The sequence below is a fragment of the Lepidochelys kempii genome, chromosome 4 (genome assembly GCF_965140265.1).
Source record: "Lepidochelys kempii isolate rLepKem1 chromosome 4, rLepKem1.hap2, whole genome shotgun sequence".
NCBI lineage: Eukaryota > Metazoa > Chordata > Testudines > Cheloniidae > Lepidochelys > Lepidochelys kempii.
This window is the reverse complement of record NC_133259.1, coordinates 19,862,511-19,885,410: the sequence shown is the minus strand read 5'-3', so window position 1 is coordinate 19,885,410 and position 22,900 is coordinate 19,862,511. Positions and strand designations below refer to the sequence as shown.

The following is a 22,900-nucleotide window of genomic DNA, read 5'->3' as shown; positions in this document are numbered from 1 at the left end:
ACAGGCCATTTATAAAGCCCAGAAAATAGGTTATAATGAAAATTCCAGCAGCGCTTTCACTCTATCATCATGATAATAGCTAGAAGAGTGGTAAACATCTGTGTCCATAAGTGACACAAATGTATTTCAGGGGGCTTTAAAAAGGACCATATCTCCTAAAGGTCTTAGGAAACAAATCCATCCGTCATTAACTAATGCTGCACTAGAGAGTATATTGCCTCTTGCTTACACCACTGTAAATCAGGAATAGCTGCGCAAAAGTCAATGGAGTCACTGGTGTAAACCATATACTTGTATCTAAAGGGGTCTCATTTCCTCCGCAAGCACATACAACTCCATCTCCCATTAACATCAGTGGTAGAAGAGACCTCTAAGAAGTGCAGTTACTTTACAACTCCTGAAAGTCTGACAGAGTTATAGAAAAACGTTAATATTTCTCACCAGAGCATCTTCAGTAGTTATTTAAAAGACTATGGGCCAGATCCTCACTTGGTGTAAAGCAATTTAGGTCCACGGACGTCACCGCACCAGCTGAAGGTCCTACTTTGCATTAATGGCAGAGACCCACTGTGATAGACTGAATTTTGTAAAGCAATGAGTAGCCAAATACAGATGCATGCAAAACTAAAATTCTGCATCACAAGATGTACTTGCGCAGTTTAATTTCTATGTGACATTTCATAGTGTCCTCGTAAACGTTTTGTGAAGTCCTAGTTACAGCACTCTATTATTAAATCTTTCCTAAGACATTCACAGAGAGCTGAATTTACAGGTGGAGGGGATTAGCAAGCATCTACTCTGCATATTGCACACGCACTTAATTGCAAACACTTTTTAAAAACAAGTACAGGGCCAGATTGTCACCTGGCGAAAATCAGTGTAGCTCCATTGAGATTATTAGAGCTATGCTGATTTACGCTAGTTTAGGATCTAGCCCCTGTAGCTTTCAATAAAAACTGCTTAACATTTTAAAAATTCACACGCACATGCACACACACACACACACAAAAAACCCCTCTGACAACACTATGAAAAACAGTTATTTTTAAAATACTTATACAACACCTTTATACCTGGTCTAGCAGGATGGAATGCTGAGAGTTCATTAGCTTCTCAAACAGCACTCTGGTGGAATTCAGGTCAATTCCAGGGATTTTGGGGCTGGTTTTAAAATGTTCATCGATTCTAAAACAAAAAACAAGCCCCAGACAGACATGAGTATAGGAAAGATACAAGATACACAGGCAAAGTGCACCAATGGGGAATGGGTCTATAGACGGAGAGATAACAAGACTTAGAAAACCTGGAATCTTTGGCTAAATACAATAGTGCAAAATAGACTATTCCTTTTATTATACTCCCTATGGGTCCTAATTTGGGAACCAGAGCCCTGCACTGAGTCCACTGATGTTAGTGGGATTGCACACAGTCCAAAGGGTCTGCCCACACAGATCCAGCTGCTGGACTGGGACCTAAGCTTGCAAAACGGCAGTCCTGCTAAATGTGGCAAGAGTCCCTTTGATTTTCCCCTGGGTACTCAAGGTTTTTTTTGTTTTGTTTTTTTTCAGGAGAGGGCAGACAAAGATGTTGACTGTGATTAGGGCCACACAGTAGAACATGGAATGGTTTTCAAAGGAGATGAGGCTGGGCTTTTCAAAGTAGCCTAAGCGAGCTAAACCCCCAATTCCAATGGGCTAACTCTCTTACCCTCCTCTGACCACCTCACCCTAAAATCTTCTAGCCCTCCAACTAATCATGGACCCAATCTAACCCCCAATACAGTTAAGAGGAGTCTTTCCATGGCCTTCAGCTGGTGTTGGATCAAGCCACAAATCCTTTTCTTTTTCAGCCTGACAGACATCTTTGAATGCAAAAGGCTGCATCTCACTTGGAATTGCCGAAGTTGAAGAGACAGACGTCAAGCTTGCAGAGGACAAGCAGTCTAACCGTTTGACTAGGCCCTGGAGCTTCATGCAATGCACTTAGTAAGTGATCTGACCCTGCATCTGGCACAGGTTTAACGGTTTGTATCAGATGCCTACAGCACAACTCTACGCAGGTAAAAAAGCCTGTACAACTTGCAGATGGCAGTTAAAAGGCAATTTCCACAACTCCACAGATCCCAAGCACCAGCACCAAGTATTTCCCCAGAGCACTGTGGGAACTAGCCAGCCTTAGGCCTGAACAATGCTAGATGCTCTCACCTGCACCCCGCTTATCTTCCCCATTCAAATGAGGTTCTAGGGTTAGTAAATAGAAGCATTTAAAGTTAAAAAAAAATAGAATATTTTAAATAAAAACTGAATTTACACCCAAATACCCCTGAAATGACTGTGTGTTGCCTTCTCAGAGGGTCTGAGCTGAAGGCTTCACACCACTGGAAGATGGGAAGAACAAATGGTGTTTTTCTTTCCTGTCTGAGCTGCTCTTGGAAAAGTCTGCCCAGTTTAACAAGTCTTCCTTCACCTAATTGCAGGCCATGACTCATCAGGTCCCCATAAAAAAACTCCTCAACCTCATTTTATTCTATCACCTCCCAACAATTTTTAGACTCAGTAGTCACAACCCAAACCCTTCCCAACCCACCCTGGTCTTTCCACTGAGCTGTGCATATTCACTTCCTGTAGCCTCCTCCCACTGGTCACGCTCTCTAATCCTTTACCCATCTTGGTCACCTTCCTTCGAATTATCTCACTTTCTATAGGTCACTTGGGTAAAAACAAGCAGCTCAAAACTTTCCAAGGATGACATCACCAAATTGGAATTACTGCCTCGGGCCGCACCTGTACTCAAGCAGTTCCACCGCAAGAGCACGTATTTCCCAATAGTGACATGTTGTGAGCTTGGGCCTAGTTTGCTATCATCCCCAAACCTTCTCTGTGTTATTGCACTGTAAATGGCAGTCTCATCCAGCTCATATACCTACTGTCATTTTCACTTCACTTTACCCAAATACTCCAACTCTCTCCTTTAGAGTATATTGTTTTGATGACTATTTCCTCAGATAAAAAAATAATCATAACTACCCACAGGGCCACCCCAATGTCTTTAAGTCGTTTAAGCAACATTTAATAAAGCAATTCAAGTCTGGTGAGCTTCACTCTGATCCCTCAATAGAAACAGACACACTGACTAACAACAAACTCACAAGTCTTTTTTTTAAGCAATTCATCTTCCTTTACCAGCAAGTCACGAATCTGCCCCTAAACCTCTTCACTACATCTATCCAGTCATCCCTCTCCATCCCATCACTCTCTGCCTGATCACAAGTTCTTTTGTCTCACGGCCCACTGCAGCAGTGAATAAAGTAGGTGACTCCCATCTTGTCTCTACAGGACAGCAAGCACAAGAAAGTCATGATTCTTGACCCCATTTGGCTACTTACTTCTTCTCCAGGAAGCTTCCATTCCAACAGGCAGACGACGACAAGATCTGCACAACTTCACTGCTTGGAGGGGGAAGACAAAAGGAAAGAGGGGTGCTAGTCTGAACAGATGTCATGCTACACTTCTGCAGATCTCATTTGCTCTTGTACCAACAAGTCGAGTGGTCTCCCTTCTATCCCTTGCATGCAAAAGTATTACCATAACCACCCCTGTATTATAAGTGGGGAGACTGCAGGGCACAGGGGTTAAGCGACTTCCTCAACGTCCCATGACAAGTTTTTTGGCAGAGATGGGCTGGCACTACTTCCTTTCACTGACAATGCTTTCCCTAGGCCGCCCACATTGGAGAGGGAAGGGATGTTTTAAATCAGACTGTTGAAAATTCCTTGCTTCTTTCTGTGAGCTCCACTCTTGTGTTAAAAGATTATTTCTTTCGAATCCAATGCCCCCATCCTTCACTTAGGGTCTGAGAAAGCTCTGACACATCTTCCTGGTTTTGTTAGGAAGATCTGACCTGGGATTCCTGATATAAATTGTAAATTGGTGCTGAAGTTCAAACAGAGAGAGAGAGAGAGTTTGTGTGTGTGTGTTCGGCCCTTAGATTTCTCTACCACTTTCAAAGCAAACTTTGTGCAATAATCAGAGTGGACCATGAGTAGTGAAATGTACCTAAATACGTACCTTTTTAAAAGGGTTGCATCTGAACAGTTTCCGAAAAGCTGAATTCTCACCTACTGGCCTTTCCCTGTGATATGAGCGAGACCCAAACTAGAAAATGCTGCTAAATTCTAAAGCACAGATGCCAACAAAACAATTAAAGAAAAGCTTGTAAAAAAAAAAAAAAAAAAAAAGGGTGGCTTATACAATAACACCTACTTGACCGAATTAGAGTTGTTCCGTTCTAACAGCTTTTGTTTCCAAACGGCTATAGTTTCATCATTTATTAAACAAGTGTAGCATAATTGATTTATGGTCCGGAAATCGTCAGCAGGCAAGGAATTCTGTGAGAAGATACAGATCTCAGTATTTAAGGAGAAGACACATAACACATTTCTTTGGGGTGGGTTGATATTAGGGATGTCACATCGTTTACCATCCCAAAGGCATCTCTCCCCCACCTCCGAAGGAGAAGATACTCCCAAACAAAATTAAAAAGGGAAAGAGGTAAAAGAAAAAAAATTGAGAATTAGATTTCTTACACAGTGCCAAAGGCCATTTCAAAGCCACCACTGACAAGTATAGATTGGGTGGGCTCAAGGGGCTGGTTTTATAACAGTGACTATGTGATTTATATAGCTCACAAAGGATGCTTGTCACTTTAAGGCACCCATCTCTGAGGAAATGAGGGGGGAAAAAAGGTCACCTAACGCCTCCCTATCCCCTGCCTATCACCACTGTAGATCTCTCAATTCAGTGGTCACAAAACTCCATCATGAGCTTATGTTGGCAGATCATCATCATGCTCAGAAACCACACAACAGGGACCCCTGTTCTACAACTGAAAAATATCCCTCTTTTAGAGTTTTCACTGCTGTTAATCATAGAATATCAGGGTTGGAAGGGACCTCAGAGGCAGGGATTTCCCTACACCCCCCCGAATTTCCGCCCCAGTTTTATGAACTAGTTACATGCAGTGTTGACAATTTAGTGATTGTTTGGAAATTTGAATTGAAACTGAAACATTAATATACACTTTAAAAGCATATAAAGTATATGATAAAATACGTGTATCTGAAAAAGTATAATAGATTTGAAAAGCATGAACACAGACTAGCTTCCTTATGCAGTTGTTGTTTTTTATGACAATGTCAATGCATTCATGTCGGTGATGTTGGCCAACCTAATAATTTCAGACCATGATGTGTAAGCGAAGTCTAAATGAGCTCTCCCTGACAGCTAGTGATGAGCTGGGGGCTGGAGGGAAAGGCTTCACGACCAGATTGTATTTACATTCATACCTAATCTACCTAGGTATCCAGCCAACAGAGCTGTGTTGCCCAAGTGATAGATTTTGGCTGGGACTGGGTTATAAATCACTTGAATGGGGGGGGGGGGAGAGTAATGAAATGTTATTTTTATTGTATGAGTAAAGGGCAGTAGAACTGTACTTAGCCTGTGCTAATTGAGGGCATAGAGAGAGGGGGGGGGACAGGTGTTTTGCTTGATGGTCTGCCTGAGTGACAAGTACTATTTGACCTAGCCCGCTCCACTGTTTAAAGACAGAGCTGATTAGGCTCCATAGATAGTCTTTTGTTCTGTTAAGTGATCACTACAGCTGAAATCACTGAGAATCAGGTCTAAGTGCTTAGACCTGCTGTGGGACAGCGTTCCTGTGGAAGACACGGCCCAGTCTGCACTAGCAGCGAGGTTCCCACACTGAGAGCTCAGCTGAAATCTCTGAGAGCTGGGTGGAACCTCAAGAGACCAACTCACAGAGGTCACAGTGGCAGGTGGCAGCAGAAGGTGACAACGCAGGGCCACTGGCAACAGAGTGATGGAGTGAACATTCATTCATCGGATGAAGTGAGCTGTAGCTCACGAAAGCTCATGCTCAAATAAATTGGTTAGTCTCTAAGGTGCCACAAGTACTCCTTTTCTTTTTGCAAAGTAAGAAGAGACACTCTCCCCACCCCTACACACACTCTCTTGTAGAGAAAAGAGCAAGCATTCTTTGCTTACCTCAGATTTGGAGCAAAGTACAAATGTCCGGTCTCCTCCACAGAAGATGTGTTTAACAATGTGATATTTAAAGGCATCTATTGAAGAAAGAGATACAATCGTGTTACAGATTGATCAACACAAGTTTCCTACTTCTTTCAACTATGGACCTATATTGCCTAAGGCCCTCCGCACCCTCAACTCCGACTGAGGTCAATGGGAGCGTAAAGTATTCATCGCCTTGTTAGCAGATGCTCAGGGCTTGGGCCTTTAAAATAGAAGGGGGCATAAAAACTCCACTTTCGTATCACAAAAGAAACATCATGACTGCAGAATAGGGCAAGAGAGACTCTTTACAAATCTCATCTATTTGCAATTAGTCACAATTAAATGCAATTGACCATCCCAACAACCTGGGGGAGGGGGGTTATTTAGGAACATAGGCCCAGATCCTACAACTTGAATCAGACAGGTGGTCCCTATCACCTGCACAGAGCCTATTGCAGGATCAGGGCCTATATTTTTGTATCTTTTGCCACTGAAGGCAATGATTAAAACTCTCCGATCTGAATGGTGCAGGATCAGCATATGAGTGACACAACGTATGCATTCCAAGGTGTTTGGCCCTGTTTGCTAGAACTGTCTAACTAATTCTGACAAGACTGATATTGGTATTTAATAACTAGTTGTCTTAGCCAAAGCTGTGACTACTGTCTCAAACTTTGTTTGATTTTCACATTTATGAGAATCTCCTATTTATCAAGTAAAGGGCTCTCTTTAAACAGTGAGACCTGAAATTTTTTTAATTGGTTCATTTTTTAAAGTCCTTAAAAAATGTTTAATATTTTTTCTGCTCCCTTGCTAATATTTATAATATTTACAAAAACTGACTATACAAGGCAAACCAGTAAAACTGACTATACACAAAGTGCTGTTTAATGGACAGAGTAATTAAGCTTTAAAACAGAGGAAAAAATACAACTGTGTTAACTTCTTTTTTCAGTTTTTGTAATCCTACATGTTATTTGCAGCTTTAGTAGGTCGTTTTCAGACAGAAATGTGATTTTCAAGTTGATGGCCTCTATTTAAATAAAATCCTGATACAAACAGCTGAAAACCAGAAATATTAATTGGGATAAAGAAAACCTGGTATTACTTTAATGCTAGCAATGAGGGGAATATAAACTCTCCTTGTAAGTATTCTGAGATGGGAGAGGGCAGGGTCCATTTTAGTTAGGAAAAGATTTTATACCTTGATTTTTAGAAATCAAATCTGAAATTACATCCAGCTGCTCTTGTACAGATTCAAATGTTATGAGCTGACTTCAAAGTTCACTTGTGACCATTTGGATGACATCACCCCATTCAGATGAACAGGAGATTAGTTCCAACAGAGGAGCACGCTTGGCCAAATTTATGAACTAGGAGATTGACCCAAAGGCCATTGAAATCAGTGGGAACCTTTCCACTGACTTCAGTGAGTTTTGGATCAGGCTTACAATGATAAAGATCAATCCCCACCCTATGTTTTACCAACTAAAACTACACCTACTTTTGAATTTTAAAATAAAAGCTGTCAATTATTTTGTAACATCGTTATAAAGAAAGCCAGTATGATGTCTATGGAGAGAAAAGTCCTCATTCCCTAATTATGATGGGATGGTTTCCCAGCAGTCAGCCACTGAACGACTCATCAGTATTTCAGACTGGACCAGTGGCCCAGTCTCGGGCTCAGCACTGCCAGGCAGAAAATGAGAATTCCCAGGGCTCCTCCCAGTTATGTTTTTTTGTTGTTTGCAGTTCCACTCTAAGGGCATGTCTACACTTACCTCTGGAACGATCGATCCAGCAGGGGTCGATTTATCGCGTCTAGTGAAAATGCGATAAATCGACTGCCGAGCGCTCTCCCGTCGACTCCAGTACTCCAGCGGAGCGAGAAGCGTAGGTGGAGTCGACGGGGGAGCGTCAGCGGTCAACCTACCGCAGTGAAGACACCGCGGTAAGTAGATCTAAGTACGTTGACTTCAGCTACGTTATTCATGTAGCTGAAGTTGCGCAACTTAGCTCGATCTCTCCCCTCAGTGTAGACCAGGCCTAAGTCAAATGCAAAATGTCTTTAGCTCATTTCACACTGTGCTTGTCTCTTTGATATGCTACTCCGTATCACACACAGAAACAGAACACTTACCAGCTCTACCTGAGAGCTGCCCATTGTGAGCCACCCAGTGACCTTTTACTGGAGATGGGCATTTAACATTGCATATGTGTCCAGTTCCCAGCTGGCCTTTTGTTCCGCAGCCGAATGCATAGATCAGTCCTGAAGAAGGCACAAGGGCTAGAGTGTGCTGTCTGCAATGAAGACAGTTACAGTGTTTGTGCCAAGTTTAAATAATGTTTTTTTCAAAAGCAGACTAAAAACTAGCCAGGAAAACTATGGGCCAGCACCTCAGCTGGAGTAAATCAGCACAGCTCCATTTACATCAACAGCAGATTGATGATTTGCACCAAAACAGGAGCATTCAGCCATGATAAAGTGCGACAGAATCCCCTATGCTAACGTGAGGGATGTGGATACCTAAGACAGTTGGGACACAACTGGAGCTCTATGCATAGCACAGTGTGAAAACACACTCAACCTTTCTCCTAAACACACTTGGGTTCATCCCTCAAATGTAATGAGTTTGCTGGTGTTGGCCTAGTCATTTGCAAAGGTCTGTCCACATCACAAGGCTACTACAGAATGTAGCATTACTAACTTACTCTCTTGCTGTGAGCGAGGTTGGAAATAATTAGGGTGAGGAGACTGCAGCTACAGACTCAGACTTTCAGGCCAGATGGGACCATCGTGATCATCTAGTCCGACCTGAACATTGCAGGCCACCCAACCCCACCAACCCTCTCCTCAATAGGGCCATAATTTCTGGCTGAGCTACTGAAGTCCTCAAATCTTGATTTAAAGACTTCAAGTTACAGAGAATTCACCATGTACTCTGGTTCAAACCAGCAAGTGACCCATGCCCTACGCTGCAGAGGAAGGTGAAAAACCACAAGGTCTCTGCCAATCTGACCTGGCGAAAATTCCTTCCTGACCCCAAACATGGCGATCAGTTAAATCCTGAGCATGTGGGCAAGACCCACCAGCCAGACACCTGGGAAAGAATTCTCTGTAGTAACTCAGAGCCCTCCCCTTCTAGTGTCCCATCTCTGGCCATTGGCGGATGGGTCACTGCCACTGCAGGTGATCTCATTTCACCATTCCTTCCATAAACTCATCAAGCTCAGTCTTAAAGCCAGTTAGGTTTTTTGCCTCTACTGCTCCCCTTGGAAGGCTGTTCCAGACCTTCACTCTTCTGATGGCTAGAAACCTTCATCCTATGCCAAGCCTAAACATATTGATGGCCAGTTTATATCCATTTGTTCTTTTGCCAATATTGGCCCTTAAATAACTCCTCTATTTTCCTGGTGTTTACCCCCCTGATGTTTTTATAAACTGCAATCATATCCCCCCTCAGCCTTGGTTTTTAGGCTAAACAAGCCAACCTCCTTAAGTCTCCTCTCATAAGGTAGGTTCTCTGTTCTTCTCATCATCCTAGTAGCCCTTCTCTGCACCGGTTCCAGTTTGAATTCCTCTTTATTAAACATGGAAGACCAGGGTTACACACAGTATTCTAGATGGGGGTCTCACCAGTGACTCGTATAATGGTAATAACACTTTAGGATCCAGTTGGATTTTTTTTTGTATAGGGGGATCTTACACAGCACTAGGCCATAGCATAATTAACAGCTGAAATCAGAGACAATCTCATTTACAGAGAACATTAAAATTCAGACATACAAGAGGCTATAACCTAGTGACCTGTAAGTGTGATCTACAAGCAGAGAGTTATCTAACCCCTCTATCTGCACCTGAAAAAATACAAGGGCTGTCATCTGGGCTATCCTCCACAAGATGGAGTTGTCCATTCCACACAAGCACTCACCTGCCACAAGCGATCTGGGACACTTCGGTGCCCATCAGCTCCAGAACCCTCCGGGGGTTAACCTCATCATTCATGGAATCGTGGCCAAGCTGCCCACAGGAACCCGCACCAAATGTGAACACGCCTCCACTCTGTTAGCAAATCAGACAGCCCATGCACCATTTACTGAGCCATTTCCCAGTAGCCGATATCTCCGTCTTGTTTCACAACCATTCCCCAGCTTAAAGAGAGACTGTGCTAGGTATGGAGGTATATGAAAAGGCAGCTTTCACAATTCCTGACAGTGCAATGTCCAGGGAAGCATTTATAAAAACTAAAATGGTCAACTCAACTGCTGGAACTCTCTCTAAGTACTTCTATGCCACACACGCTGATCCTTCACATCTGTTAACAATCCCAGCTACTTTCAGATGGTCAAATAGCACAAATGACTAAGACAGCTTCCCCCACTCCTGGATCAGCATCTTTGCTGCCCCATAACTTTGGAGTCCACTCCCTTTGAGGAGACCGGAGGCAGAAGGCTGTGATATTTGCTAATGAGCTGCTGTATTTTTGTGAGCTCTGCCACTGATTTGCTCAGGTTCGAATTGTATTGTTATGCACTGTGTTTTTGATGTCTTGCCAAGGTACAGGGGGTGGGGGGCGAATATAAAAAAAATAATTCAATCCAAATCCAAACCAACAAATGTTAACATCTCCACTACAGAAGAGTAGAGGGAGGGTGGTTTGGTGATGAATCTTAAAGTAAAACAAGATTTCACACTTAAAGACAATCATGCTGGGGCCAGGAGAGAGAAGAGAGGTGCTAAAAGCCACAAAGTTCTTTCCTTCTATCACCCAGAAAGCTAAACTAAGCAAACCCAGGAAGTAAGAAGCTAGTAAGGAATTCCTGGATTGGTGCCTTTACCTTTGTCAGGACTGCTGTATGTTCCTCTCCACAGCTGATGTAGACGACCTTCTGAGTCCGTAAGAGCTTCACATGGCAAGGGGATTCTCGGTCTGCATTAGAGACAATGGGAGCAAAAGAAGCAACTCATCAACAAGGTGCTGAAGTATCTGAAAAACTCTAGTAGCCTGATTTTCAGAGGCGGCGAGCACCCACAACTCTGACATTAGCAGGAACTGCAGGTGCTGAGCAACTCCAAAAAATATCAGACTCTTAAGTGCTTAAATAGCATTTTCCATCTCCAAAGTTTAAGAGGGGCCACAGCAGGATCCAGCCATAGTCAGCAGGTGAGCCAGCTAGGTAACGTATTGCCAGAAGACCACGTGCGACAGAGTTAAGTTCTGCAGACCGAGGACATTCTCAAGGATAACGCTGCAGGGGATACAAGAGAAACTTGCGAAGTCACACTCAGGGATACTTTGGCATCCAAACTGGCAGAGGCAGAGAGTCAGGGAATTAGATGGAGTGTTTCAGTCCACCTCTAGCTGGAGAAGAAGAGATGCTGGACAAAGACAACCCCCCGGGGAGCGACAAAGAAATGACTCACCTGGAGAGAATATCCGACAAGGGTGAAAGGATAAAAAAGAAAGATATCTACTGGGGTGGCCAGAGTACCTGAAATCAGTTCAAATGTGGTCAGTGGACTTTTTTTAAGACTGCATTTTCATGTGTAACAATTTCCCATCTACCAATACATTGTTGCTTGTTTTATTTGATAGTGGCCCTGGTTTTAATCTTTGTTCTTTCAAGATGGTTACTAGAAGTCTAAATACTAAGAGGGTAAAACTAGAGTGTCTGGCTTTAAATGAGGATAGTGACACAATAGGCAGCCCAGAAACTTGATGGAATGAGGATAATCTATAGGTAAGGCTAAGATTTAGTCACGGGTATTTTTAGTAAAAGTCATGGACAGGTCACAGGCAATACAAGAAAATTCACGGGCCCGTGACCTGTCCATGACTTTTACTAAAAATATCCCTGACTAAATCTTAATGGGGTTGCTGCTGGGGGGTGCCGGGGCCAGAGCTGGGGTGGGGGCATCTGGAGGGGCTGCTGTTGGGGAGAAAGCTGGGCGGGGGGGGCCTCTGATGGAAGGGGAGGTCACCCTGGGAGGCTGCTGATGGGGGAGGCTGGGGCCAGCTGCGGCACCCGTTGCTGGGAGCAGCCAGCAGCAGCTGCACCGGCCACCTGGGCACCTCTGCCAGGGGCCACCCGGGGAAGCGGCTACTCCGGCTGCCTGGGAACAGCCGCTGGGGGCTGCCAGCAGCAACTGCACCAGCCACCTGGGGACCACCACTTAGGGCCGCCGGCAGCGACTGCACCGGGCACCACTACCAGGGGCCACCTAGGGAAGCGGCAATTCCAGCTGCTTAGGGACCACCACTGGCAGCCGCTACACTGGCCACCCAGAGACCACTCCTCAGGTGGTCCCCAGGGTCAGCCACACTGGCTGCTGCTCGTGCAGTCCCCAGGGGTAGCTGCCTGGGGCCGCTTGAGCAGTGGCCGGTGAGGCTGGCCCCTGGGCCACTCCAGCAGCAGCCAGTGTGGCTGACTGCAAGGCTACCAGAGCGGCTGGCTGCAGAGCTGCTCTAGCAGGGGCTGGTATGGCCACCCTGGGACCACCTGAGCATCTGGCCCCAGAGCCAGCTGCTTGGGTGGCCTTGGAGTCAGCCACACTGGCCCCCGCTGAAGTCACGGAGGTAGTGAAAAGTCAGGGTATCCATGACTTCCGTGACCTCTGTGACCAGCACGGAGCCGTATCAATAGAACACGATAATACCAGGGTACAAAACATACAGGAATGACAGAGTAGGCAGCTCTGGTGGGGGAGTGGCACTATATGTGAAAGAAAGCAGAGAGTCAAAGTAAAAATCTTAAATTAATCAATCCATACCATAGAATCTCTATGGATAGAAATTCCATGCTCGAACAATAAGAGCATAGCAGTAGAAATATACTACTGACCCCCTGACCAGGATGGTGACAGTGACTGCAAAGGCAGAAAACATAATAAAATGGTTGATTTCAATATCCCCATATTGACTGGGAACATGTCACCTCAGGAAGAGATGCAGAGATAGAATTTGTAGACACCACAAATGACTGTTTCCTGGAACCCATAAAGGGAGAGGCAATTCCTGATTTAGTGGCGCACAAGAGCTGGTCCAAGAGGTGAATATAGCTGAACCACTTGGTAAAAGCAATCATAATATAATAATTTTAACATCCTTGCAGGGAGAAAAATACCAAATTAACCCATACCACGGTAGCTTTTAGCTTCAAAAAGGGAAACTACACAAAAATGAAGAAGCTACTTAATTGGAAATTAAAAGGAACAGTCGGTCAAAAGGGTGAAATGCCTGAAAACTGCACGGACACTGTTTAAAAACATCATGAGGTACAAATTAAATGTATACACCAAATAAATATAAACAGTAAGAGAACCAAAAAAATGCCATCATGGCTAAACACTCGAGTAAAAGAGGAGGTTCGAGGTAAAAGGCATTCTTTAAAAATTGGAAGTCAAATCCTAGTGAGGAAAATAGAAAGGAGTATAAACTCTGGCAAGTCAAGGCAGGCCAAGAAAGAATTTGCTGAGCTAAGGATACAAAAGCTAACAGCAAAAAAAAAAAAATTTAAGTACGTCAGAAGCAGGAAGTCCACAGGACAATCAAGGTGCTAAAGGAGCACTCAAGGAAGACAAGGCTGTTGCAGACAAGTTAAATGATTTCTTGGTATCAGTCTTCACTGCAGAAGATATGGGAGAGAACCCCACATCTAAGCCATTCCTTTTAAGTGACAAATCTAAGGAACTGTCCCAGATTAAGGTGTCAGTACAGGAGGTTTTAGAACAAATTGATACATTAAACAGTAATAAGTCACCAAGACCAGATGGTATTCACCCAAGAGTTCTAAAGGAACTCAGATATGAAATTGCAGAACTCCTAATTGTGGTATGTAACCTATTTCTTAACTCAGCCTCTGTACCAGGTGACTGCAGGTCGCTATTGTAATGCCTAATTAAATAAAAAAAAAGATCCAGAGGCAATCCTGGCAAATACCGGCTGGTAAATCTAATTTCAGTACCAAGCAAATTGGTTGAAACTATAGTAAAGAACAGAATTATCAGGCACATAGATAAACACAGTATGTTGGCGAAGAGTCAACATGGCTTTTGTAAAGGGAAATCATGCCTCACCAATCTATTAGAATTCTTTGAGACTGCCAACAAGCACATGGACAAGAGTGATCCCGTAGTATATCTGGAATTTCAAAAAGCCTTGACAAGGACCCTCACAAAAGGCTCTTACGCAAAGTAAGGAGCCATGGAATGAGAGGGAAGGTCCTCTCATGGATCAAATAACTGGTTAAAAGATAAGAAACAAAGCGAAGGAATAAACGGTCAGTTTTCCCAATCGAGAGAGGTAAATAGAGGAGTCTCCCCAAGGATCAATTTGCAGAAAATATAAAATCACTCAATGTAGTTAAATACAAAGCACATTGAAAAGAGTTACGAAGTGACCTCACTAAACTGTGTGACAAAATGGCAAATGAAATTCAAAGTTGATAAGTGCAAAGTAATACACATTGGAAAAAGTAATCCCAACTACACATACAAAATGATGGGGTCTAAATTAGCTGTTACCACACAAGCAAGAGATCTTGGGAGTCATTGTAGATAGTTCTCTGAAATCATCCACACAATATGCAGCAGCAGTCAAAAAAGCTAACAGAAGGTTAGGAACCATTAGAAAAGGTATACATAATAAAGCACAAAATATTATAATGCCACTATATGAATGTATGTGATGCCCACACCTTGAATACTGCATGCAGTTCTGGTCACTCCATCTCAAACCAGGTATTTTAGAATTGGAAAGGGTTTAGAGAAGGGCAACAACAACGAATGGGGGTATGGAACAGCTTCCATATGAAGAGAGATGAAAAAGACTTGGATTGCTCAGCTTAGAAAAGAGATGATTAAGGTGGCATATGAGAAAGGTCTATACCACCATAAATGGTCTGAAGACAAAGTGTATAAGGAAGTGATAGTTACCTCTTTACACCACACAAGAACTAAGGGTCACCTAATGAAATTAACAGGCAGCACGTTTAAAACAAAGAAAAGGAAGAAGTACTTCACACAAGCACAGTTAACCCGTGGAATGCATTGCCAGGGGCTGTTGTGAAGGCCAAAAGTATAACTGGGATCAAAAAAGAATTAGGTAAATTGGTCAAAGAGGTAACCCTATACTCCAAGTCTCCCTTTGACTGTCAGAAGCTGAGACTGGAAAACAGGGGATGAATCACTCAAAATTGCCCTGTTCTGTTCAATCTGGCACTGGCTACTGTCAGAAGACAGCATACTGGGGTAGATGGACCACTGGTCTGACCCAGTATGGCCGTTCTTGTGTCTTAGTAACCATAATTATAAATAATTGCTAATAACTCCCCTTTTTTCACCTTGTACCTGTGGATTGATTTGCATGACTCAGAGGATTAGGTATCCTAATTAGGTCCACCTTCACACTCATGCCGCCTTCCAAAACACTAGATGGTAACTTATTACCAAAACCCTGATAAGAGTCACCTTGTGAAGGAAGGATTTGGACACATGGGAGACATCCATGACACCACCTGCCCAGGGCATCTCAAGCAGAACACAAAGAAAGTGTCCAGTATTTCAGGAGACACGGTGTGTAAATGCATTGTCTTTCCTGATTTGGCACCTTTTAAGAAAGAGTCATTGCTTTAGTTGCAGAGACTAATCTCTGCAGAAGGTAATGGGATGCTTCTCTCTCCAAGTTTTTTATAGACAATATGTAGAAGTCTGTCTTCTCCATAACAAACACACAAAACAATGTCACATGTGCTACTGATGACCATGGCCAAGCATTTTAAGAAAAGATGAATGTCCGGTAGCTGTTGGACTTCAATGGGAGCAACTTCATACTCTGCACTCTTGAAAATCAGGCCACCTATTTATAGCTTAACTTTAGGCACCTACTTTTGAAATCTTTAGCCCACGTATCCAACAGGTGGAGAGGGGAGACCTGTGCCATTCTATAGATTTTTTTTTTCTATTTGAATTATAACAGAACCATAATGCTTTGCCTGTTCACCCTATGACCACCATTCTGATGCAAGGCTTAGGGCACCTTGCTGGCACGGTACTTCTGTGGATTGTTACAGAGAGATGGAACATTAAATCACTTAAATACTTAGTGCTGCGAAACACTCGCAAATGCCTATAGATCATGCTGTTAATGTTCATTAAGAATAATTTACAACAGCTAAACCTTAGATGAGTCACTTATGTGAGAGAAAAGTTTTAGCTCTTATAAAAACACACATGAAATGCCCCCACACCTTTTCAAAATGTGTTCTGCCATTCCTCAAAAGAACAAAAATAAAGGAGATACCATATAAAGCATTAATCACACACCACTACTGTTGAAAGAGAAAGAGAGAAACTTAATAGCTACAGAAGGCAAGCTCTGGGACAGGAACTGTCTTTTTGTTCTGGGTCTGTATAGTGCTTAGCACAATGGAATTCTCTAGGAACCCTGCTCCATGGGGTTCCTAGGAGCTACCACAATGCTAATAAATAATAATATGGAATGGAGGATTGACCTGCCCAGACACTGCAGGAATTCTCCAGCACTGATGAGACCGTGCACATTTAGCATTTTGCAGGTTCAAGTCATACCTTCAACATTCTTTGCACATTTTCTGTGAAGTTTCAAAATACATGTCTGTGTTAGTTAGGTGGGCTGCTAAAACCTGTAACTTCCACTTACATGTATGTGAAATGTGGAGCAACTTCATGGCTTTATTTTGCAACATATATAAGTATTATGCATCGATAATATTTTGCAATCTACATTATGAAAATGCAGCATATTACAAAAGGCAGTATGTACTGTATATATACACACTTATAAAAACGGCAAAACAGAATCATCATTAACTTACCCGCATTGCATAATCAATAGCCTATCTAGTAGTTAAAGCCACTCAGAAAACGTTTAAAGAATGCTGATAGGCTCATTTGCACCCACAGAAAAACCCCTCTGATATATACACCAAGTTGAAAATGTGTTAACAACAATAGCAAGGTGTCCCAGGCCAGGATGGACATGGCATTTGCTTTTCCAAAACTGATTCTAAATCCATGCTACAGACTGTTTGGAGACTAGGTTACAACGAGCTTTGGCTAGTACGGCTGTCATAAAAAAAAAAAAAAAAAGTCATTGGCCACATACTACCAATAAACAGTTTTGCAATACTGTGATAATGTCTATTGCTAATCATTGTAGATTGTATACCTGCTTGCTGCTAGCTTCAACCAACTTAGGGCCCTGATCCTGCAGGCTGTTCCACATAGGTGGATCTTGGCTCCTCTGTGGAGCCCACTGACTTCCTCAGGAGTTACATATGCTCAGTGCCTCTGCAAAAACAATCAGACCACTGATTTAGGTGCCAAAATATAGGCACCCAGAAATGTTTGCCTACAATCTTTTTGACCTTGCTAATTCCCATTTACATCCGCAGAGTTTCCTTCCATTGATGGTATAAAAGGCTCATGGACCCTTTGGGAGGAATCACGTTTCCGTGCTCTCTCCTATAGGCCACTTGGTAGGATGAAGGATTATTACAAAAAGCAAAGCCATGATCAGCAATCAGCTCATCCTCCATTGTTAAAGGTTCCAATACCTTGCTCATCACTTAAGCCCAGCTGTCCTGAGTTGTTCCTCCCCCAGCCAAACACAGCTCCGGAGAGAGACAGAGCAAAGCTGTGAGCTCCGCCGGCAGCAACCTGAGCCAAGGGGATCCCATCGAGAGATGTGACGCGCTGTGGGCTGGTTTGAGAGGGGCATTCTTTACCCAGGCCCAGCTGGCCATAGTTGTTCTGTCCCCACGTGAAGAACTGGCCGTCTGAAATGAAGAAGGACAATTGAAGTTAGTAAGTAAAATCTGCCCAACATGGAAACAAATCTGTTACGCCTGAATAAGAAACAGTGCTGTGGGCTTCAGTGCTACTGAAGGCAGGAGCGGTGACCAATACGCTACTGGCGACAAAAATGTGCACTCTGGAGCTACCAGGTAAAATAATAAATAAAGTGTGTGACTGACTTAGGAGATCCAGCAGATATTATGGTAAAACAGACCGTGGATTCACGGAGTGGAAAACTACTCTGGCTCACACACTGCCACATAGAGAAAGGCCCGTGTTCTATATGCTGAAGAGCAGCACCCAGGAATGCTTCTCCCAATGTCACAATGACTCTAATCCTGCAAAGACTTAAAAAGAACTCTAGCTGCCCTACAACAGCCTGACCAGAATTCTCTCCTCATTTCCTTGGGCTCCCTCCACCCGCTTCTTGTCTCCAGTGGTTTTCTACAGTCTTCTACTTTGATTGCAAGCCCCTTGGGCAGGGCTGTCTCTTTGTTATGTGAGCACACAGAGCACAGCACCATGGGCCCATGGCCTCTAAGGACTACCACAACACAAATATTATTAATTATTATTATTATTATTATTATTAACACCATCGACTGAATGTGACAGTACCTGCCGCAAGAGCTAGGCAATGCCAATTGCCACAGGAAACCTGCAGTATCGTCTGTTGGTTCAGTTTCTTTATTAACCTAAAGAGGAAAGGTTTTTTTAAAATGTAACCACACACACAAGGAGATTAGAGTTCATCACATCTTGCCATCACACATGTTTATTCTAACCCCAAACCAATATTTTACCTGCAACATCTGTTTCCCCTACTGTGATATATAGTCCTAATTTTGAGGAGATTATAGTCACACCCATTTGGGTTACAAAGTAGTGGAGAGGCTAAAAACACCCCTGGACACTACAGACTTCAACTAGCTTTAATAGAGCCAAGCAAACTTTTTCAGTACAGCTGAGTTCTATCATTTGTAAATTGCTTAGAACAGCTCGTTCACAGCGTCTATAACGCTAGCCTCTGTCAAGCAACTGGTGTTTTTCTAGTGTCAATGAATGGGACGTGCAGTTTCTTTCCATTTACTAGCTTAAGGTCTTGCATGGAGAACGGCTTAAGGCTCATAAGATGTAGTTATTTCTTTGAAACATTCAGAAAATGGCACTGAGGGGGTTTCCATTTTTGCTTCAATGATTTTTGTATAACTCTGCTCAAGTCACAAGAGATGTTTTCCTAGCAGCCAGTACTGTAGAGTCAACCTGACATCTGCGAGCCAAGCTGGATTACTTCAGACCATGCATCATCAAGATTCTGAAACTGGAACTTCGTTAACCGTTTTGCTCATGATGCACAACCTAGAAGAGCTTTCAAGGTTCCTCGTCCATCTCTGTATTGGCTCTGCTGGGCTACCAGGAACAAGTAACAGAGAAAGCATATATCTGCCCCTAAAGTAAGGCGATCTGACTCAATACGTACAGGGACTAGGTAGCTGGATTAAGGTGATGTTTTTCATCATTTTTCAGATGATACCAAGCTTATTATGCTTTTTAAGACACTTTGAAATGATAGGAACAAATCAGATTAAACAAACGTTAAAAACATCAGCGCTATCTAAAGATTTCTGAGTAATATTAACGACAGTGCTGATATGGGCAGTTTCATAGTTCCTTATTAAACTGTGATGTGCCATAAACTCAACTAAGTGAAATGAGCGAATAGGCAACATTGTATGAGGTTTTCAAAATCACAGTGCTCATTCATACATCCAAGTTTACTTCTCTAATCTTGAAAGACAGATCCCATAGCACAAGAATTTTTAGGGAGTAAGAGGGTGATTGGGTGCTAATCAGCATTTTCATTGCATCCCAACTCCCCCCGCCCTTCTCACACAAAGTTCTAAAACATTATATCATCAGGGGAAAAAAGTATCTGCTAATTCATGCCCCATTTTTCCTCCTGAGAAACCAGAGTGGGAGGTCCATTTCGTCTGTGATACCGTCGTATAACGTACTGGGTTGTACAGCAGAACAAAAACTCATCTCTGGACCAAAAGGAACGAATGACTTGCAAGGTCCTTCACTTGTAGTTTTTATTGTGTTTAAAATTTCCCAAGAATTGACTGGTGTATATTACCAAAAATTAAAAAACACAAGTGAAAAATAAGTGCAAAAAAATTCAATTCCGTTTTCAGGGTCAAAATCGGGGTCACTAGGGAAGGATGAGAGGACAGAAAAAAGGCAATAGAGAAAGTAGGAATATTTCTCACCCAGAAGGCAAGATGGTTGCTCAGTACCCTGGGCGGCCCATGTTACTGAGCCGCCATCTCTCCTACTGATCCAGGGAGTTCCGACCCTTCTTTTATGAGTACTGGAGCACACACGTGCATGTGTATCTTCCACTACATTGCCTCCCTTTAACAGTCTTGCATTTACACTGAGACTAAATCATAATTAACATAAATAATGTAACGGACTGGATTGTCTTAACTTAATCCGTATTTTCATGTACTTGAAAGGACCAACATTCATTGCACCGGGGGGGGGGGGGGGGGAGGGTAGAGAATCAGTGAAAACCAAATAATAGCTTTTGTAAAACCTGAGATTTTTTCCAATAAAAACCAAACCCAAAGGGCCTTGATGACTTGATAAGCAGAATACAGATGGGGAGAAAAGTCCTCCCTTTATTACTCTTAAAACAAGGAGGGCACACTGAAGTTAATGAAAAGATTCACCCAGGCCCAGGAAGAAGAACTAGAAGATCTAACTTTATACCTTGCATGTGAAAACTTTAGCATTTAGTTCCTGTAAACTTTACCTTGGTACTGCCACAGAATCTTCTGTAGTCGTGATCCCCAGCTGTCCATCACTACCTGCACCCCAGGCAAACAGCTGGCCCTGGTCACTGAGTGCCACACTGTGAGACTCTCCGCAGGCAACATGGACTATGTGCTGATCTGCCAATGCTCCAATTTGCTCTGAGGAAGACAGGAAACCCACTAAGCAATAGGGCATCTCTCATATTTATGCATGGACATTACAGCCCTGTACATACACCACATATACTTGAGTATAAAGAAGACGTGTGTTTATACAGGACCTAGCATAATGAAATCCCGGGCTCGGTTGGGAAGCCCGCTACGCACAACTAGAATACAAACGATGAAACAAAAATTGAATTACACCTCTGTTTATGGTGCTTACCTGCATCCCCATCACCCATGGTATCGGATCACCTCATAACCTTTAATGTATTTCTCCTGAACTGTTTCCACAAACATGTTGCATTTGTGATCAATGTAGTTTTAAAAACCCAACACCCACACTGCAGCAGAGAAAGACAGAGTTTCAGAAGAGCTCAGGAACTAGCAGCTTCCACTGTGGCACATATCGCCCAATTTTCAGGGGAGCTCAGTACTCAACACGCCGGGCTCTCTTGAAAGTCTGGCCAAGACTGTGGCTGCTGAGATTTTTGAAAGTCTAGCCTGATGTAGCATGCGAGTAATGTGTATCAAAGCAAGTGTTATTAAGGTACAGATGCAGGGCATGTTGCAGCTAAGTATTTAGGGAGCTAATAAAGCGAGTTATTCATGAACTGGACTGTCCCCGTCTGAGATTGCCTCACTCAGCTCTCTTGTGAGGAACCAGTGAGTGATCTAGCAGGCCCCTCCAAAACTCCTCACTCCTTCCCTACTTTACCCATCTTCCTAATGCTAGCTCCACCACTCACCTCTCTTCCCTACTCGTTTCTTGGGGCAGTACCCAGCTTACCAAAGCTGAGCTGCTAGCATATCACACAGTACCCAGACTGAACCAGGTATAAATCAATCGACCCAATTAAATTACTACAAATTATAACACTCTCTCCTGTTTGCATCAAACAGTGAGTACATCAAGAGATTTTACAGAGGAGTAAAAGTCTGTCACCCTGCCATAAGAATATTGTCCTCAATTAATTTTTCACTACTAAGTCACTCTATGCATCTGAAATAGCTTTAATGCTATTGTAGCATCAGCGATCACGGCACTTTCATTACACAGGGGTTTTTTTAAGTGCTTACCTAATTAAATGGAAAATTCCTGTCTTGCAATAAGCTGGCACATGTTTGGTAGCAAAACTTTCCCACCAAACTTGTAAACTCAGAATTATTTTTTATTAGACAAAAATTAAATACAGATGGAGCTTTCAGACTGGACCAAAAAGGCTTTGCTCTGTAACATGCAGACAAGGGATTCATTTTCATAAGAAAACCAGATTGCCTACAGCAGGAGAGGGAAGGGAGGTGAGATTAAATTCTATGAAAATAGTGATCAGTACTTAGTAACTTAGTCTCTGTAATGGTAACTTTTTCTACCTAACTTAAGATTTTCACCTTGCCATATAACAGGAAAAGTGGCATGCCTAGCTCAGGACCCAGTTGCCAAGAGCAGCCATGTAAGTTACACACACGAGTCCCAGGTTTGGGCAGTTCAGTGCCCAACTGCAGCACTCTGTGGCCTGTTTTTTGCTATTTGCCCCACAAACACCTCTGGTACGTGCAATGCACCATGCTATAGAATCTACTGCTTCCCTGTTGAACAGTACAAAGTGTTACAGGCAATGGGCAACTACTTCCCTAACCCATCCTCCGTCACCCCCTCACAGAGTGTAGAAGACAGACCATTTAAATGTCTGATGCATGTTTACAGGTTCCCATTGGCAATGGCATGCGATAACTGGATGTCAGCAACAGGCACTACTGGATTGAAAATATGCAGAGGAGAAGGGTGTGGCTAGTGCTTTTTATTCCCACTATCTTCCTTTTACCATATTTGCTGGAGAATCATAGGCCCAGCTGAGGTAGTTTAATGCACAAAGTAAAATGGTGTGAATCCTTAGAGAATGGAAAAGTGTTTAAGTATCCAAGCAATTACGTTAAAGAGTCAACCTCATCTGACAGCTCTGTAACTCCAAACTGCAAGTGTTTATAGA

The 22,900-nt window shown here is 43.0% G+C and overlaps 1 protein-coding gene across 5 annotated transcripts in view; it reads right to left on the bottom strand.

The window, feature by feature from the left end:
- HERC3 (HECT and RLD domain containing E3 ubiquitin protein ligase 3) overlaps window positions 1-22,900 on the bottom strand; it is a 112,771-nt gene that overhangs the window by 50,097 nt on the left and 39,774 nt on the right. For 4 of the 5 annotated variants that reach the window (XM_073340669.1, XM_073340670.1, XM_073340671.1 and 1 more), the window contains exons 3-12: window positions 20,747-20,906; window positions 18,547-18,623; window positions 17,688-17,909; window positions 10,932-11,023; window positions 10,025-10,155; window positions 8,233-8,393; window positions 6,066-6,142; window positions 4,263-4,387; window positions 3,386-3,448; window positions 1,074-1,185 (exon numbers count right to left, since the gene is read on the bottom strand). In XM_073340669.1, the coding sequence (XP_073196770.1) occupies window positions 1,074-1,185; window positions 3,386-3,448; window positions 4,263-4,387; window positions 6,066-6,142; window positions 8,233-8,393; window positions 10,025-10,155; window positions 10,932-11,023; window positions 17,688-17,909; window positions 18,547-18,623; window positions 20,747-20,906 (1,220 nt within the window). The remainder of the gene's footprint in view (window positions 1-1,073; window positions 1,186-3,385; window positions 3,449-4,262; window positions 4,388-6,065; window positions 6,143-8,232; window positions 8,394-10,024; window positions 10,156-10,931; window positions 11,024-17,687; window positions 17,910-18,546; window positions 18,624-20,746; window positions 20,907-22,900) is intronic. The other variant, XM_073340668.1, reaches the window with a different exon arrangement.